Here is a 19,537-nt window from a genome sequence, read left to right as displayed (position 1 = left end):
CCGCGGGCCCCGCCCTAGAGTGGGCTGTACTGCTATGCACCTTTGCATGCCAGATCAAATTTGATTCGAACCGAATTTAGAATATGGAAGACTCCGAATAAAATATAGAAAACTAGAAATCGGTCGAACAAAGCCTAAACCGAATTCGATCCGATTTCGAATTTAGTATTCCGTATTTCGAATTCGAATTTAGTATTTCGTATTTTGTCCGAAAATACGAATTCGCTCGGGTCAAATGTAGAAAACGATGCGGTTCGGTTCAGGATATTTCCTTTCCGTTTTCATCCTTAGCTATAGGTTGTGGCAGGTTTGATGACCTCCGGCTCTAAGGTCAGTCTTGGTGGATAGTTTTATGACGTTGTTTTCAAGACTATCATGTCATATAGAATAAAATGAAACTTGAACGAAACACCCACTCTAAATATAAAGTTTCATTCTATAGTTTTATAGACATTTAATTTCATAACTTATAGCGAGTTGGTAACAGGGCCGACCCTGATTTTTTGGAGGCCCAGGGCGAAACTACAATCCGGGCCCTTTATACATACATAACATTGATAATACTAAATGTAAATGCATATATATAAACACTTAACTGCGGATGCAATAGCAATATTCATATGAAATAATTCATAAATATTAAATTACCTTAAAATTCCTATATTAAATTACCTTAAAAATTCCTTCTAACATTCCTCGATGCGAAGTCATTGATGATGGTATCAATATCGATCTCATCCAACAATCGCTTCTCAATGCATAATGTTGCCAAACCATTTAACCTCTCTTGAGACATTGTAGATCTCAAATAGTTCTTCAACAATTTTAGTTTTGAGAAGCTTCTTTCAGCTGATGCCACAGTCACAGGCATAGTAAACAAGATCCGATAAGCAATGGAAGCAATAGGATAACAATTAGCCTTTGTAACAAACTCAAAAATCTCCATAGCTGTGAATGGTGTATCCGGCAAAGTGAATTGTAGAACACTCAACTCAGAAATTAGATCATTTAAATCAATGTTAGATGAACCATTTAGAGAGAAAACTGCTGCTAGTGTTGTGCAACACACTTTTAGCTCAGGACCATCCAATGCCTTCAAGTTTGCTGAACTCATTAAAAATCCAAATAATTCTCTGAATGATTCCAATTCTTGAAATCTACTCTCCAATGAACGGACTGCCATATCAATTATAACCGTGAAGTAACTAACTTTAAATTCCTTCTCACCTTCCAAGAGTGCTTCCTCACTATTATTTTCATCAAAATGCTTCTTTCTAAGAGCACATCGCTTTACTGGGAACGATGGCTCGACACCAATTTCAGATGCAATTTCCATTGCATTGACCTTACTAGAAGCATACCCATCATTTCTATAGGTTTTAAAGTAATCCATTATGCCTTGTATCTGCTGCATGGTAGACTCAATGCACATAGACTGGTGACTGCAACTTCTTGCTTACTTTATTGACAAGCAAATAAACATCATGCCAAATAACCATGCCAAATATAAATTCAAAGCTGCCAAGTACTTCAAATAAATTCTTTGCATCACTTCTATCCTTTGGTTCTACATCTCTATCTTCACTCAATGCAAGTAAAGCTGCCCTTAGCTAAGGAGCTTGATATCTAATTGCTGCAACACTTTTAATACGACTCTCCCAACATGTGTTGCACAAATATTTCACAGTTAAACCATCAACATGATCAAGCAAAAATTTTCATCTTTTAGTAGAACCAGCAAATAAGACATATATCAGTTGCACAATTCCAAAAAAGGAGTCAACTTTGCTACAAGACTTAGCCATATCACAAAGAGTAAGATTAAGACTATGGCAAGCACATGGCATATACAAAGCTCTTGGATTTATATCACGCAATCAACTTTGAAACCCCTTGTGTTTTCCTTTCATATTAGAACCATTATCATAACCTTGTCCCCTAATGTCATCAATATTAAGACCAAAGGACTTAATGAATCAACCAAAACATTGAAGAGCCCAGAACCAGATGTGTCATCTACCTTTAGGAAACCAAGAAAATACTCCTCTATTTTAATTTTACCTTCACTCATGTTAACACATCGAACCAACAAAGTTATTTGTTCTTGATGACTAACATCTGGGATGCAATTAAGAATAGCTGAGAAATATTTGGTCTCTTTAACAATCTTAATGATAGAATTTGTAATGTCAGAAGCCATAAGAGAAATCAACTCATTCTGAATTTTGTGGCTAAGATAATGATAATAAAGATCATTATTTTGAATACATCTAAGATGGTCTTGCATTACCAAATCAAATTCTGCGACCATCTCAACACAAGCTAAGAAATTACCATTTTGGTCATTATAAAGCTGCTCGTTAGATCCTCTAAAAGCCAAATTACGTCTACCAAGGAATTTTACAATAGTAATTATTCTCATTAGTACTTATCTTATGTGCTCTTTCTCCTTAGAGATTTGCTACCGTAACTCTTTATCAAATGTCTCTTGTTTGCCTAATCTAGTTCTCAATTCATTCCATGAGTTCATATTGGTAATATGCTCAACTAGTAATTTCATGTTCCTTCAGCCTCTCATTGATATGTTTTCAGTCTCTATACCCATCATTCCCCAATGAACTCTTGCACTTTTTAGAATTAAAAAACTTACAGTAAAAGCAAAATACTTTATCCAAGTGTTTGGAATAAACTAGCCATTTCCTATCACGTAGCTCTCCATTACTTATGTTTCTATGATAATGAGAATATGCAAAATGCCTTAAATTATCGTCGAAAGGGAATACAATATTATCTTCTCTTATAGGCCCCTTTTCAACTAATATATCCCTTACTTTGTTATCAAGATTATCCCAATTTCTTGGATCATAAATATCCAAGTGACACACCGGTTCCTCATCAAGACTACTATTTTCTGTAGTATTTGAATTAAATATGTGCTCATCAATACTCACATTGTTTTCTTCCATGTTAATGCCAACATTGTCATCAGGAGGACCTTCATCTTGTGGAATAATCTGTGTTGGTTCCCTCCAGACAACTATCGCCAACTCGTTTGGATCTCTTGAAGTGTTTGCATTATTCTTCAGAAACTTATGCATAGAACTCCTCTGTGATTGTATGAACTCATCTATTCGTGCTTCCTTTTTCCTTTTCTCAATGCCGGAAGCATACTTTCTTGATGACATGATGCTGTTAAGATTTAGAGAAACAATTAGCTAAAAAAAGTAACTCATCTACTCACATTGTTGGCTCAGTGTGGGCGTGTGGCTCACCGTCGATCGTCGATTCATCGTCGCTCGTCTGGGTCGGGCGGAGTCGTGGAGATCGCAGCGCGTGCGTCACGTGGCGTCAAGTCTAGCGTCTCGCGGTCTCGCCTCGTGCCGTTGCGCAGGCGCAACAGCCGCGCCCTCATGTCTCACATCGTCGGTCGCCGCCACCGCCGCGCGTGTCACGTCCGCTCGCCGGTCCGCGTGACCGCAGACCGCGTCGCCACCGCGAAAGAGGAGTCGAGGAGTCGAGTTGCGTGTCGGCGTGTGCATGTGGCTTCTCACGGATGCTAGTTCTTTCTTTCTGTTTTTTTAATATGGACATCATCCTTCTCGCGGACGCTAGGACTTGCAGGCCGGCAACGTAGGCCAAATACTAATATACCTGGTGTTTGCATACTTAGGGTGGGGCCTTACCTAGTTGACGGCCCAGGGCGGTCGCCCCGCTTGCCCGCAGCCAGGGCCGGGCCTAGTCATACGCGTGGCAGCGGCCCGGTCACCGGAGCCGCTGCCGCCTTCCATGCTCTGAACTGAACTGTGCCTGTCGTCGCAATAGAGAGTGTTGTCCTAGCCTTTTGTAACCGTGACAGTGTGTATCCTCATGTTAGGTGCATTTAGACAGTTCAATTAAGTTGTGAACATGTTTGTATTTCGATGATATTGACACGGAGGTCGTGGTAGTGCTCAGACAAGCTGCCGCCGAAGTAATGCCGCGACATGGTGGTCATACGCGCGGGGGCAGCCCGGCCACCGGAGGCGGCGCCTTCCATCGTTGAGGCACTGACGCACGGTCGCTAAGCTGTGCGTCTCGTCGTCGCAATGCACGACGATCCAATTGACTGCAGTTTTTTTAATAATTAATTGCAAATCTAGAAGCTCTTATACAAAAATCACAAATATAGCATCCTGTAGGCCATCTTGTCGGCTGCTCACAAGCCCATAGGCCTACGTGACGACGACGTGGCAGCCAACACCCTCTGAATAAGCTTGTAGGCGCCGATAGCAGACCTATCGGCAGGTGGAAAGCGGACACCCTCCAGAGGAGCTGGTGGAAAGTCAGACTCCCGCCGGCCGATAGGCCTATGGATGTAGCCAAACTCGAGAGTAGGGGAAGGCGTGGAGACCAAGCTCCGGCTAGGGAAGGCCGCGGGCCTCACGGGCACTTGCTTGGCGCAGGTGCACTTCCACGGCGCAGGAGCGTAGAGCCACGACGCGCTTGCGTGGTGGCCTCGGAAGCGCTGGCTGGCACGCGGCCTTGGCGAGGGGATGGATACCTGGACGGGCACAAGGTAGAAGAAGAGTTAGAGGCTGCCATATGGGGCCCAACAGTCAATGACTCAACCCACTCAACAAAACCCGTAAAACCAAACACAGAACTGGGTTGAACCCCACCTGCTGAACCAAACATGAGATGGGTTCGCCCCATCCCGAAAATTTGGGTTGGGTTCAACCCATCCCTGATGATCCCACAACCAAACACATGCCCTTGTGTACCGGTCAAACTTTTTTAACTTTAACTAGATTTATAGAAATATTAGTAACATTTGTATCTCCAAATAAATTTATTATAAAGATAGATTTAAAGATCTATCAATGATACTAATTATGTATTATAGATATTAATATTTTTAATATATATTTAGTAAAAGTTGAGTACGTTTGACTTCTCAGAAAATGAGAACGATGAATAAAAAAGCATGGAGGGAGTAACATATTTAAGACAAAAATATGGTTCAACAGTGCATCATGGCCATCTTTTTGATGACATGGTACGGTCGATGGAGGTACATCCGCATACATCTGATGATGGCAGTGGTCATGTTTTAGATACTGTGGGCTAGTGGAGGGCCGATAGGGATGCAGTACCTAATCTCATCCTGTCGTCTAGTGGCGGGCCAATAGTCCTATAGCACCAACCTCCCACTTGGAAGGGCCTATCGGCTTTTGGAACGTCGATAGAGGTATACTGTATCTACAATTCTTTCCAAACGAATGCTAGATTCGTGATTAATTATTAAAAAATATTGTTTTAAAAAAATTCGAGTCCGATGTGTACATAAACAACCGATGTTTTTTTTACGTACAACAAAAAAAGTTACTTGGAGTGCGGACATCTTTGGGATGTAGCTCAGATGATAGAGCATGCAAGAGGTATGCGGATCGATACCCCGCATCTCCATTTTGGATTTTTTTGGATTCTTTTTCACTTCTTTTTCAATTTTTATTTTTGATTTTCTTCTTCCTCCATTTTTAGATTTTGATTTTTTTTTTGAAAAAATGCTTCAAGCTTTTCAGTTCTCCATTTTGGATTTTTTTGGCTTCTATTTTCACTTCTTTCTCTATTTTTTTTTATTTTGGTTTTCTTCCTCCTCTATTTTTATATTTTGATTTTTTTTAAATTGCTTCAAGCTTTTTAGTTCTTTGTGTAGTACCAGCAGTACACATTTTTATTTTTTAACCTTTTTTTGGCTTCAGACTTTTCAGTTCTTTCTATAGTAGCAGCAGTAAATGCTACTCAGAGCAGCCTTAGCTAGCGAGTCTATCTGCTCACATGGCTCTCCCCCGTGGCAGGGCCATGAAAGCAGCGGTAGCACAAGGCTGTGGGTTTTGTGATGTCTGCTGTGTATCACAACAGGAAATGGCTGATTTGTCGGGAGCAAAAAAAAAATTTGCCGGGTGCTTTTTATCGGGCACCCGGCAAAGGAATTCTTTGCCGGGTGGAGGCACCCGGCAAATAAAGGTCTCCGGCAAAGCAGCCGTCAGCAAATTCCAGCCGTCGGCAAAAATTAGTCTTTGCCGGGTGCCGACCACTCGGCAAAATATGGCCGCCGACAAAGGTGGCCGGCTTGACGGTGGCCAGCTGCCGTCATCCTTTGCTGGGTGCCACGCTGTTAGGCACCCGGCAAAGAATTTTTTTATTTTTTTTTAAATTTCTTTGCCGGGTGCCCCATGACCCGGCACCTGGCAAAATCTTCTTTGCATGGGCCGGCCTTTTTAGTCATGGGCCTTTGCCGGGTGCCAGGTGACGACGGCACCCGGCAAAGAATTTTTTTATTTTTTTTTAAATTTCTTTGCCGGGTGCCCGGGGTGGCACGGCACCCGGCAAATTATTTTTTTTTTGTTTTTTTACCCCATTTTTTTGTGGGGGCTTGCTACAGTAAATATATCCCTATTTCAAAGTTTGGGCCAATTATGAGTTTTTTAACTATCTTTCTTTAATTTTTTCCGTTTCATTGAATATTTCCGACTATTCCAAATTTGAACTACAGGTACATGAAATAATAGAATTTGGTCATTCAAAAAATAGTATTCATGATATTTAGGCTATGTCGAGGCCGTATGTAGGAAGTGGCATGAAATATCGCGCATCATGATATTTCATGCCACTTCCTGCATACGGCCTCGACATAGCCTAAATATCATGAATACTATTTTTTGAATGAGCAAATTCTATTATTTCATGTACCTGCAGTTCAAATTTGGAATAGTAAAAAATATTCAATGAAACAGAAAAAATTAAGGAAATATAGTTAAAAAACTCATAATTGTCCCAAATTTTGAAATAGGGATATATTTACTGTAGCAAGTCCCCACAAAAAAAATGGGGTCAAAAAAACAAAAACAAAAAATAATTTGCCGGGTGCCACCCCGGGCACCCGGCAAAGAAATTTAAAAAAAAATAAAAAAATTCTTTGCCGGGTGCCGTCGTCACCTGGCACCCGGCACCCGGCAAAGGCCCATGACTAAAAAGGCCGGCCCATGCAAAGAAGCCTTTGCCGGGTGCCAGGTCAAGGGGCACCCGGCAAAGAAATTTTAAAAAAAATAAAAAAATTCTTTGCCGGGTGCCGTCGTCACCTGGCACCCGGCAAAGGCCCATGACAAAAAGGCCGGCCCATGCAAAGAATCCTTTGCCGAGTGCCAGGTCATGGGGCACCCAACAAAGAAATTAAAAAAAATAAAAAAATTCTTTGCCGGGTGCCGTCGTCACCTGGCACCCGGCAAAGGCCCATGACTAAAAAGGCCGGCCGACGCCCCAACCCTAACGTAATCCAAGAGAGCCGCGCCTACGTTCCGCCGCCGCCACCGCCGCGCTCCGCCGCCGCCGCCCTCGCGCTCCGCCGCACCCGCGCCTCGCCGGTCCGCCGCTCCCGCGCCTCGCCCGCGCCTCCGCCCATTCCCGGCGACCCCGCGGCGCCGACACCGGCGGCCCAGCGCCCGCGCGAGCCGCGCCCACGCCCGGCGGCGCTCGCCCCAGCGGCCGGCCGGCGCTCCCACCCGGATCCGGCGGCCCCGCGGCCGTGGCCCCGCCCCAACGACCCCGGCGGCACTTGGCCCGGCCGGCGCTCGGCCCGGCCGGCGCTCCTGCCTGGCCCCGGCGCCCCAGCCTCGCCGACCGCGGCGGCCACACGGCCCCACCTCGCCGGCCGTCCCCGACGAGGCCGGCTGCCCATGGTCCGGCCGCCGGGCTCCTCCCACCGCCGGCCAGCAGTAGAGGAGGTAGGTGGAAGAAGGGAGGAGGAAGGAAGAAGAAGAAAAAGAAGGGTGAGGAGGAAGAGGAAAAAGAGAAGGGGAGGAGGAAGAAGAGGAAGAAAGAGAAGGGGGAGGAGGAAGAAGAGGAAGGTGCCGACCCGACCGCCCATTGATCCCCGCGCCGTTCCGACCGGCCGTTGATCCTCGCGCTGCTGCGGTCATCCCCGCCGTCGTCGTCGGCCCTCGCTCTTGCCGTTCTTGCCGCCAAGGTAAGCCCTACCCTTGTAGTGTTAGTAGTAGTAGTAGTTAGTAGTGTTAGTAGTAGTTAGTTGTAGTGTTAGTAGTAGTAGTTAGTAGTTTTAGTTGTAGTGTTAGTTGTAGTAGTTAGTAGTGTTAGTTGTTGGGTTAGTAAATAGTAGTAGTTAGTAAGTAGTAGTGGTTAGTAGTAGTAGTTGTTAATAGTTAAGTAGTTCTTACTATTAGCATTGTTAGTAGTTAAGTAGTTGTTAGTAGTAGTGTTAGTAGTAGTTGTAGGGTTAGTAGTAATTGTTGTTGTACTACTTCAATACTTTCATGTGCATGGAAAGAGAACTAAAGTACATGTCTCCTCTTGATATATTGGTGGTTGTTGGCCTTCGTGTCCATGTTTGGTATATATGTGGTTGTTGGCCTTCGTGCCATGTTTGGTATATATGTGGTTGTTGGCCTTCGTGCCATGTTTTTTGCAGGTTTTGGGAACCTCTCCGTGCAGGGGAGGTGCTGCCGAAATTTTGAGTCGACACTAACCATTTTTGCCCTTTTTTGCAGGAGGAGGACCTGTGGGAGGGACTCGGCGACCCCGATCATCTTCGTCGGTGCTGCGAGTCTTCCTACACCGCGTCGACTCGCCACTGCACCGACTCTCCACCGCCCCGCTACCCAGACCTCTCCGCCACCCTAGGTATAACCCCACTATCTGTATGTGGTCTTTGGTCGCGTAACCTAGTTAGGTGTCTCCCGTTCGAAAGAGATACGGTCGGAGATATGCGGACCTTTGCATATCTACGACCGTATGTATTTCGGATTGTCCACGCTTTTTGGACAGCCCGCGGATGCGTAGTTGAGGTTAGTTTTCATGCTCTGCTCCGGTTCGAGACGGTGTTTCGGCATGACCTCTCCATTGTTCTCCGGATACACACTCTCCCTTGCAGGACGTGTATCGAGAGAACGGTAGGGAGGTGCTGCCGAAATTTCGTCTCGAATAGGAGTGGAGCATGGAAACTAACCTCATCTACGCATCCGCGGGTGGGATTAGGACCTATCCTCACCTATTAGAGAGTAGGGACACCACGTAGATGCAATTGATGGTCACCTGTGGTGATGTTATATATGCTAGAGGATGGAGGACCGTCAGTGGATGTACACGGGCCGGACAAGTCAGGGTGATGCCAGCTATGAATGGATGCAGAAGACCGATCGTTTCTTGAATCGTGCATTTGGCAAGGCCGCAAAATTCCCGAAAATAGCTTTGTGTCCCTACAACAAGTGTGGTAATAGGAGAATGCTAGACAAGGAACTCATGGGTACACATCTGCACAAGAATGGGTTTACGCCGAACTACACCCGGTGGGTCCACCATGGTGAAGCCGATCGTATGAGAGAGGAGGTGGTGAGACAACGCGTCGAGGCTTTCGATGCTGATGCCGGGGTAGCAGACATGGTAGATGACGTTCACCAAGCATAGTTTGCTGAAGGACATGAGGAGGCGGAGATGCAGGCAGCCGTAGATGCGTTCAAGTACATGATGGACTTGGCACAGAAACCCCTTCACACTCATTCTGAGGTCTCCCAGCTGGATGCCATAAGTCGCTTGATGGGGTTGAAGTCCGATTTAAACTGGAGTCGAGAAGGCTTCGATAAGGTGTTGGCCGTGGTTGGCACCCTGCTTCCAAAAAACCACATGTTGCCGAAGACCATGTACGAGGCACACAAGCTCCTTAAAGCACTGAAGATGCCATATGAGCAGATACATGCTTGTCCGAACGGGTGTGTCCTATTTTGGGAAGAACTCAAGGAGGCAAAGTACTGTTTGAAGTGTAAAGCCTCTAGGTTCTTGGAGGTAGAGTCTGGTGACGGTGGTGGCCAGAAGACCCAGCTTAAGATACCCACTCGAGTCCTACGGCACCTTCCCTTCGTGCCGAGGATTCAAAGGCTATTCATGACCGAGGAAACCGCGAAACAGATGACGTGGCACAAGAATGGCAAATGCTACCATCCTGACAAGATGGTGCATCCATCTGATGGTGAAGCATGGACCAGCTTTAATGACAAGCATCGTTTGAAATCCGATGAGGCTCGTAATGTACGTGTCGCGCTGGCAACAGATGGGTTCAATCCTTATGGCATGATGTCTGCCCCTTACACATGTTGGCCCATGTTTGTTATCCCCCTCAATCTCCCCCCTGGCATTGCCTTTCAACGACATAACGTGATCTTGACGTTGATAATTCCCAGGCACCCAGGGAGTAAGATGGGTGTGTTCATGGAGCCTGTGATTGATGAGTTGATCAAAGCTTGGAATGAAGGGGTATGGACATACGACCGAGCTACAAAGGAAAGCTTCAAAATGTACGTCTGGTACCAGTACTCCATGCATGACTTCCTGGCGTATGGGTTATTCAGCGCCTGGTGTGTTCACGGGAAGTTCCCGTGCCCAATATGCTAGGAAGCTGTGAGGTTCATTTGGTTGAAGAAGGGTGGTAAGTATTCGTCGTTCGATCAACATTGTCAATTCCTAGATTCCAACCATCCATTCCGACAGGACACCAAGAACTTCAGGAAAGGTGTCGCAGTCACGGACCCTAGACCGCACTTGAAGACTGGTGCCGAGGTTCATGCTCAGATAGATGCTCTCTTGCCCAATGAAGAAGGTGGTTTTGTGGGATATGGTGAGCAACACATGTGGACTCATAAGTCCGGCTTGATGAGGCTCCCCTATTTCGATGACCTCCTACTGCCCCATAACATTGATGTAATGCACACTGAAAAGAATATCACCAAGGCACTTTGGGCAACACTCATGGACACTAACAAGTCTAAGGACAACCCTAAGGCTAGAGTGGACCTAGCGACGTTGTGCGATAGACCACAGCAAGTGATGCGGCCTCCTGCAAACGGCAAGAACTGGAAAAGGCCTAAGGCCGATTTTGTCTTGAAAACTGAACAAAGGAGGGAAGTACTACGATGGATCAAGGCATTAATGTTCCCTGATGGGTATGCAGCGAACCTGAGCAGGGGAGTGAACTTAGGTACTATGCGAGTCAATGGCATGAAGAGTCATGACTACCACGTATGGATTGAGTGGCTTCTTCCGGCAATGGTACGAGGCTACGTTCCTGAGCATCTCTGGCTAGTGCTAGCAGAGTTGAGCTATTTCTTCCGCCAGCTTTGTGCCAAGGAGCTATCTCGGACCATGGTTGCAAACTTGGAGAAAGTGGCACCTGAGTTGCTTTGTAAGTTGGAGAAGATCTTTCCACCCGGCTTCTTCTTGTCGATGCAGCATTTGATTGTGCACCTCCCGTATGAGGCACGTATGGACGCAAGGTCGGTCCAGGGGCCAGACTAGGATCCGAGCACCGACGACATTGATGGCACGACTGTCATGAGGATCAGACAGGGCAAGAAGCATGGGCGGTACTGGCTTGGCGATGGCACCCTCGAGTCTGGCTCTGTTCCCTCCCTCTCCCAGATCCGAGCAAGTACCCCGAGCGGAGGCCCGGCCATATGCCAACGGCCGTCCCCTTCACAGCAGCGGGTCGACGCACTCCAGGTTAGTCCAGTTTAACTCTTCGTACATTGATCTTTACATAACTTAGTTACCTTTACATTACTAAAACATTCGATTGAAATGTTGCAGGCCGATAACGAGAGGATGGCTCAGGAGCTGCAGGACCTGGCGGCGAGGACCGAGGTGGCCAAGCGGGAAAGACAAGCCGAGCGGGCCGAGCGGGAGAGACATGCCAAGCAGCTGACGGAGATTACGATGTTCCTGCAGAACTTTGGGCAAGTGAACGGTGTACCTGTGCCGATGTTCGCTCCAGCGCCGCCACCAGTTGTAGCTAGTCCAGTGAGTATGAATCCATATTGCTTCGACTAGTGCTTTCATTAGATGACCCACTCTAAGCGCCTGAATCTCTTGTCCTTTATGTAGCCTCCGTCGGCGGGTTCGAATGACCCATCTCAGGCGCAAGCAGGCGGTGCCGAGTTTCCTTCACCAGGCACTCAGTTTCCTCCCCACCTTTAGTTTGTATCTCTTTTTCACCGCTTGATGGACATGTGATGCACTGTGATCCACTATCGACTTGTTTCGATGGTAATTGGACCTATTATGTTTGTGATGTCGTGCATGTGAGGTATTGTATTCACGATGTGATATATATGTGTGGGATTGAGTTTGTGATGAGATGGATGTGATATATATGTGCTATATTGTCTTTGTGATGCTTCAGATGTGATATATATCTTTTATATGCTGTGTTTGTGATTATAGAATCAAAAAACAAAATAAAAAAATTAATTTTTGAGGCTTTGTCGGGTGCCCTGGCCCTGGCTCTCGGCAAAGCTGGGAATTCTAAAAGGAATTCCCAGCTTTGCCGAGTGCCAGGGCCAGGGCACCCGGCAAAGTTTTTTCAAAAAAAAATTCTTTGCCGGGTGCCCCATGACCTGGCACCCGGCAAAGAAATTACGAAAAAAATAAAAAAACTCTTTGCCGGGTGCCCCCTCGGTTCGACACCCGGCAAAGAAATTATAAAAAAAATAAAAAAAATCTTTGCCGGGTGCCTCCCCGGCACGGCACCCGGCAAAGAAAATTTGAAAAAAAAATTAAAAATTTTTTTGCCGGGTGCCTCTGACATGGCACCCGGCAAATCAAGGGATGATGGAGCCGGCGCCGTAACGACCACTTTTCTTTGCCGGGTGCCGGGTTTGCACTCGGCAAAGTCTTTGCCGGGTGCCCGATAAAAAGCACCCGGCAAAGAAATCTTTACCGACTAACTTTTTGCCGGAGGCTCTTTGCCGAGTGCTGCACCCGGCAAAGGCTTTGCCGAGTGCAAAGTAGCCTTTGCCGGGTGCATTCGGCACCCGGCAAAGCGCCTGAATCCAGTAGTGTATAGGCCGTACTTGTCAGGCTGGCTTAGTTCAAAAAAGGGCTCGACGATCTGTACTTGAGCCGACCATTGTGTCTATGGGTGACACGGTTTGATGACACATACGTAGCATGTTTTAGTAGGATATAAGATCAGGTCATATTTTCCGAGTCTATACTGGGCGGGTTATATAGCCATCTATAGGCCTAACCGAAACCGCACATATCTGGTCCAAGCACATGTCCACACAACTCGTAACAAGTGCTTGTTCCAGTTATACAAAAAATGCTCTCTCGATTCACAAATGTTGACGCTGTGGACTATGTAAGTACCCTACACGCACGATATTATAATTAACTACTCTCTTGAGACATAAATTGTTAACTTTTGAGCACTTCCCATGATTTTATGTAGGTGTATAGCAAAATTTTGTATACTAAAAAGTAAATGGGATAACATAGGCTTCTTGGACCCCGGGTGAGCCAATGAGAAGACATGTTTAGGCCTCCATGGATGTGACGTGGAAGACCTGAAAGAGAGATTGATTGCTGTTTTCGATGAATTCAAGATGAAGAACAAAACCCACATACTTCTAGTCTACAACTGCGAGTATGTGTTCTCGGCTTTTAATTTTATGCTTCTTTTTTCGTTAAGATTATTTGATAATTAGGATTCTATGATTGCAACAACAATTTTATCTTCATTTGTGTCAATCCTGCTAAAAATCTGATCGAGGTGTGGGACTCGAAGAAAAAACTATTTCATCATCTGGATGCGCTGGTGGCAGTGCTGAATTAGTAAGCAATCCTAATAACATATTATTTTCTAATCACACATACCGCTTTTTAACGTTTCTCCTTTTAATGTTGCACAGTGTCCAAAGAAGACATATTGGTGGAACACAGGTCCCATTCAAGGTTGTCGAAATGGAGGGGAAGTACCTAAAACAGCCGACGGGAAACAATGATTGCGGGTTTTATGTAATGTGGGAAATGCTTTGCTACATCGGCGGGAAATCAGAAGAAGCAGATAAGTTGGTTTGTAATGTTTAATATTGATGGACCTATCGTCTACGTAGCGTATATAAAGCGAAACCCGATTCCACGAAAAAAATATAAATTAAAATAAATTATAAAACAATAAAATACGAATGTGCCATCACTGCCGGTTAACAACAAACCGGCAGTGATGGACAAGATGACACTGCCGGCTTGAGCCAGAAACCGGCAGCGTTGGCTTAGACATCACTGCCGAGTCTTGCCCAAACCGGCAGTGCTGATTACGACAACACTGCCGGCTAAAGATACAAACCGACGGTGATGTTCGAGGTTACACTGTCGGATGGTCTCATGAACCGGCAGTGTTGGTGGAACTGAACTCTGTCGGGTTGTGTAAAGGACCAACAGTGAAGTTGAAGAACATTGCCAGTTTGTAGGAACCGACAGTGATAGCTAACCCTCATCATTGCCGGTTTGGTTGTGCCGGTTTAAAATCCGACAGTGATGGGGTGTTTTGAACCAACAGTATTGTCCTGATCTGGGGTAGTGTGGTACAATACTTAAACATGTGCATACGTTTCTTTTTCTAATACTATACATGCATGCACGGATCCATGGTACATCCATTCAAAAAAAAGTGTGGCTTTGAGATCTGTGCTGGTCAAACTTTCATTAACTTAATAACAAGATTTATAAAAAATATTAGCAACATTTGTATCTTCAAATAAGGTTGAAAATATATTTAGTAATTAATCTAATGATATTAATTATGCATCATAAATATTTTTAATCTCTTATATATAATTGGCCAAAGTTAAAAACGTTTAACTTTTCAAGAAACGCGAATGACACTCTTTATGAGACGTAGAGAGTATTTATGTACGTGCTATACCATCTGCACTCTCTGTTCTAAATTATAAGTTGCTTTGGTTTTTTTACATTAATTTTTCTATATATCTAAATATAGCGTATATCTAGACTACGTACTAAAAAATCAAAGCGACCTATAATTTGGAACAGATAAGTACGTGCTATATTAGGATATATATGTGTTGCGAAAGGCCCGGTAGCCTAGTGGTTACTTGGAGCCTGTTCACTGTAGATCATTTTGGCTGCTGCAACAGCTGTGGGTGCAGCTCAAAGCTTCTTTCCATTGTGCTTCTAGTGCAGCTGCAGCTGGCTGCAGCCAGCACATCCGAACAGGCCTCTTAGGTTTTGAATTTCCGTGGGAGCGAATTTTTAGGATTTTACGGCGTTTTGCTTTTAGTGGTAAGCAATGATGTCCCTATCGATAGCGAGGCTCCTGTCAAGACTGGATTTGCCGGTCCAGTCTTCGAAGATGATAGGGGTAGGGTTTGCGCGCGGACGTTCATAAAGGTGAGTGTGCGTTGTGAATGTCTAAGTTACAATGTGTAATCGCAAAAAAAAAAAGATATGTGTATGTGTTCTCATGTTTATGTACATAGCTTGTTTGTGGTATGGGTACATGCTTTGTTACACACGGTGAAAGACTTAAATTAAAAAAAATGCGAGTATACGCAAGTGTCTTACAGTAATTCCCTCCCATGGCACCTTTGATTTTGTGTCATGCGTGATGCAATGCAATGAGTGTGAAGTGCATGCTCACTGCCGAGTACCATTTTTCTACTGTTCTATCTATACTTGTATACATGCTACCGGATATGATGGTAAAAATTCTTCGCTCGTCCGGTGGCGAGCTTCTTCATCCATCTGTTTCTGGGCCACCAAAAAGCCTGCGTTTATAATTATTTGGGCTAGACTTCGCGCCTAGTCCTTGTTAGCCTTTGATGGAGGCCTAGCTAGCAGCCTAGTTACCAATCTATAGTTTGGGCGAGACAAGACGCTCTGTTTTCAACGTAATTGAGAGTATCTATTGAGCCATCTTATTTAGTTATGACTCCATTTTTTTAGAAAAGAGAATATGTTAATATCTTAGCTTCGACATCAACTAACGCATATAGCTGTTTCTTATTACAAACACAACCACTGTAGTCCATGCAATCTCAAACACAAAGTTTTGAACCAAAGAAAATGAATGAAAAGCTTTCAAACTCGACATCTATAAAGCTTACTAAATCTCCAACGGTGTCTTGTAAACACCTCCATTGCGGTTGTCTCAATATTTCTGCATCCAATTTTCATCAATTGGCGATCCTCCTTCTTCTAAAATAGGGACCAGGACCTGGTCCAATAGGTCCCTTGAAGATAACCTACAAGTAAGATGGTGCTACGGCCTTGTCAAAAATTATATCATTCTAAGTTAACCAAATCGCCCAATAAATTACACTTGCACCCACAAGAATCTTAGATTTCAGTTTCCTATTTATCCCATCTAACCAGCCTGTAAACAAACTGTGAACGCTAGTTGGAGGTAATAAATTAAAGGAAACATGAATAATTTGCCACACGAATTTAGCAAAATGATAGTCAAAGAATAGATGTTGTATAGACTCGTTAGAAGAACAAAAACAACACTTTCTATCTCCTTGCCACTGTCGCCTTACTAAATTGTCCTTTGTTAATATTACTCCCTTGTACAAGTACCCAAAAAAAACTTTGATTTTGAGAGGTAATTTCAGTTTCCAAATAAAAGTGTTATAAGGTACCGCTTCTGCTGTCACTAAGGCTCTATACATGGATTTAACCGAAAATAATCCATTCTGGTGTAACCCCCACACAAAGCGATCTCTTTGGTTTGTTAATTGTACATTGACAACCATTGCAACCACATCGTGCCATGCTTGTAAATTAACCCCTACCAGAGATCTCCTAAATGCTACATTTAACGGTGCAGTGGATAACACCGTTCTTACAGAAGCACTTTTTTTTCCTAACAATGTTATATAGTGCAGGAAACATAGATTTTAGTGGACACGATGTTATCCACGAGTCCTCCCAAAATCGCACTTGATCAAACTTGCCTAGCGAGAAAAACTCCCCCTTGACCTTCATGAGGCCAGCCCAAAACTGAGAATCTCCTGACATGTATTGAACCTGTGTCAAAGTTTTGTCCCTTATATATTTATTCCTAAGTATCTATTGCCAAACCCTATCTCGATTAATCCACTTGAAAAGCCATTTACTTAGGAGACACTTGTTGTGGACATCTAAATTTAAAACTCCCAACCCTCCTTGGTCTTTCGTAGTAAAAACTACTTCCCATCTAGTCAACCTATATTTTTTCTTATGATCATCACTCTGCCAGAAAAAACCATGATCTGAAGTAATCCAGCTTCTTCAGAACCCCTCTAGGTACTTCAAAAAAGGAAAACATGAACATGGGGACACTACTCAAAATAGAATTAATCAAAACCAGCCTCCCTCCCACCGACAATAACTTACTTCTCCAACAGTTCAACCTTTTCTGAAATCTTTCTTCGACATGTTTCCAATCCTTATTCATGAGTTTTCTTTGTTGCATAGGAATTCCTAGATATCGAAAGGGATACGACCCCATATCACACCCAAAAATTTGTATATATTCAGTTTGTCTAGCTCTGGGTGCTCCGTAACAAAACATCTCACTTTTATGGAAATTGATCTTGAGTCCTGATAACTGTTCAAAAGCACAAAGTAAAAGCTTCATGTTTTTAGCCCTCTCTAGATCATTGTCCATAAACATGACAGTGTCGTCTGCATACTGAAGGATCGAGAGTCCCTCATCTACCAAATGTGGAACAACCCCTTGGATTTGTCCCATTCTCTTTAGCTCGTGAAATAAGGACGACAAGCATATCAACCATTATATTAAACAGAATCAGAGATAATGGATCCCCCTGTCCGCACTCCTTTCCTAGTTTGAAAGAAATGTCCTATATTATCATTGACCTTTACCGCAACACCCCCTCTAGTCATGACTTTTGAAACCCATTCACACCAAGTTGATGAGAATCTGTTGCACAAAAGGCCACTTTAATTTCTCGTATGCCTTTTCAAAGTCTAGTTTTAGTATCACTCCGTGCTCTTTTTTCTATGCAGTTCATGAATTATTTCATGCAAAATAACAACTCCCTTCATGATATAGCAACCCGGGATAAAGGCTAGTCTGTGAAGGTCCTATCAATTTGTCTGCCACCTTCAAAATTCTATTATTTAACACCTTCATAAAAATCTTAAAGCTCATATTTAATAAACATATGGGTATGTACCTGTTGTATCCAAGCCGCATCAGCAACCTTTGGTAGTAACGTTATTACTCCAAAATTAAGGCTATAAATCGGTAGTCTCCTGACATGGAATTCATAAAAGGGCTCGTTAAATCTGGCCTCACAATCTCCTAAAAATTGGTAAAATTCAGCGGGAAAACCATCCGGACCAGGTGCCTTGTTATGTTCCATATCGAAGACGACCATTTTAACCTCCTCCACACTGAATGGAGCCGTCAATACCTCATTCTCCTCCTCCGATACCTGAGGTATATCATACCTCAAAGTCTTGTCCATTGAGAAAGAAATGAGTATGAGGTCCAAACAGTCCTTTATAGTAATCAGTAATATAATTTTTCAAATTATCATCCCCAACAATAGTTCGTTCCTCCTATTCTAATTATATAATTTTTGTTTTCTTGTGTCTGCCATTTGCCACCATATGGAAGTACTTAGTATTATCATCCTCTTGTAATAACTTTGTTGCTTTAGATCGTTGGAACCAATAAATTTTCTCCTCTCTCAGCAACTTAGTTAATTGCCCTTTGAGATGATGTCTAAGCTCTACTTCTTGAGATGACAACAAAATTGTCTCTGCCTTTCTATCCAACACATCTATCTTAGCTAGCAAATTAGATTTATCTCTTCTATTTTGAGAAACCAAATTCCTAGCCCAACCTCTAAGAAAACATCATAGCCTTCTAATTTTGTTCTACCACTGTTCCAATAGTGACCGACCCCTATTCTCATATTCCCAAACCCCCTTAACCAGATAAAAAAACCATCCCTTGTTAGCCATCCTAGCTCGAATTTAAAATTCCTAGCATTGCCTCGGTGAGACGGTGTGCCAGCATCTAGTAACAGAGGTGTGTGATTTGAGATCTCTCGTGTCAAAGCCTGGATAGAGGCTAGCGGAAATTTTTGCTCCCAGTCTGTTGTTACCAAAATACGGTCCAAATTTTTAAATGTTGGAACCTCCGCATAGTTAGCCCAAGTGCATTTCCTTCCCGTCATCTCCAATTCTCTTAAGTTCAAGGTTTCAATAATAGCGTTAAATAAAAGTGGCCATCTATCATTATATCTCGAATTATTTTTTTCTGATGGGTTTCTGATGATATTGAAATCTCCCCTACTAAGAAGGGTAGATTCCCACAATTAGAACATGCTTGTACTAACTCAGATAAAAAATGTTCTTTATATTCTTGTGCCGCACCATAAACAGACAAAAGAGCCCACCTGAAAACCATCCACTTTATTTTTAAGGAATAAACTTGATATGAAATTCACCATCCACAATACTTTCTACTTAAAAAAATCTTGATTTATCTCCATTAGCATTCCCCCGGACATTCCCTGAGGGCATCGCCAATGGCACACAAAATCAGCCCCCCCCCCCCCCCCCCCCAAAAAAAACATTCTAGACACTAAGTCGAGAAACTATTTTTGTTGGTCTCTGATAAAGCTATAAAATCAAGTTTATTATCTACAGCCACATCGTGTAAGAATGTATGTTT

General features: G+C 43.8%; 1 protein-coding gene across 1 annotated transcript; it reads right to left on the bottom strand.

Annotated features, from left to right (window-relative positions):
• Nucleotides 1-673: 673 nt before the first annotated feature.
• LOC136525455 (uncharacterized) lies at nucleotides 674-4,036 on the bottom strand. The gene is made up of 3 exons (XM_066518435.1): nucleotides 3,957-4,036; nucleotides 2,952-3,189; nucleotides 674-1,408 (listed from the first exon to the last, which is right to left on the bottom strand). The coding sequence occupies exons 1-3, from the start codon at nucleotides 4,034-4,036 to the stop codon at nucleotides 674-676; spliced, it is 1,053 nt and encodes a 350-aa protein (XP_066374532.1).
• Between the last annotated feature and the right edge of the window lie 15,501 nt (nucleotides 4,037-19,537).

This window comes from Miscanthus floridulus, chromosome 19 (genome assembly GCF_019320115.1).
Source record: "Miscanthus floridulus cultivar M001 chromosome 19, ASM1932011v1, whole genome shotgun sequence".
Classification (NCBI taxonomy): domain Eukaryota; kingdom Viridiplantae; phylum Streptophyta; class Magnoliopsida; order Poales; family Poaceae; genus Miscanthus; species Miscanthus floridulus.
This window is presented reverse-complemented; position numbering and strand designations above follow the sequence as displayed.

Excerpts from the sequence above, each read along its gene's own strand:
- LOC136525455 (XM_066518435.1), bottom strand. The coding sequence starts at position 4,036 with ATGGAAGGCGCCGCCTCCGGTGGCCGGGCTGCCCCCGCGCGTATGACC. Across the intron at positions 3,190-3,956 it reads CATTACTTCGGCGGCAGCTT|CATCATGTCATCAAGAAAGT; the intron begins GTCTGAGCACTA and ends AAATCTTAACAG. Across the intron at positions 1,409-2,951 it reads TTAACATGGAAGAAAACAAT|CAGATACAAGGCATAATGGA; the intron begins GTGAGTATTGAT and ends TCTACCATGCAG.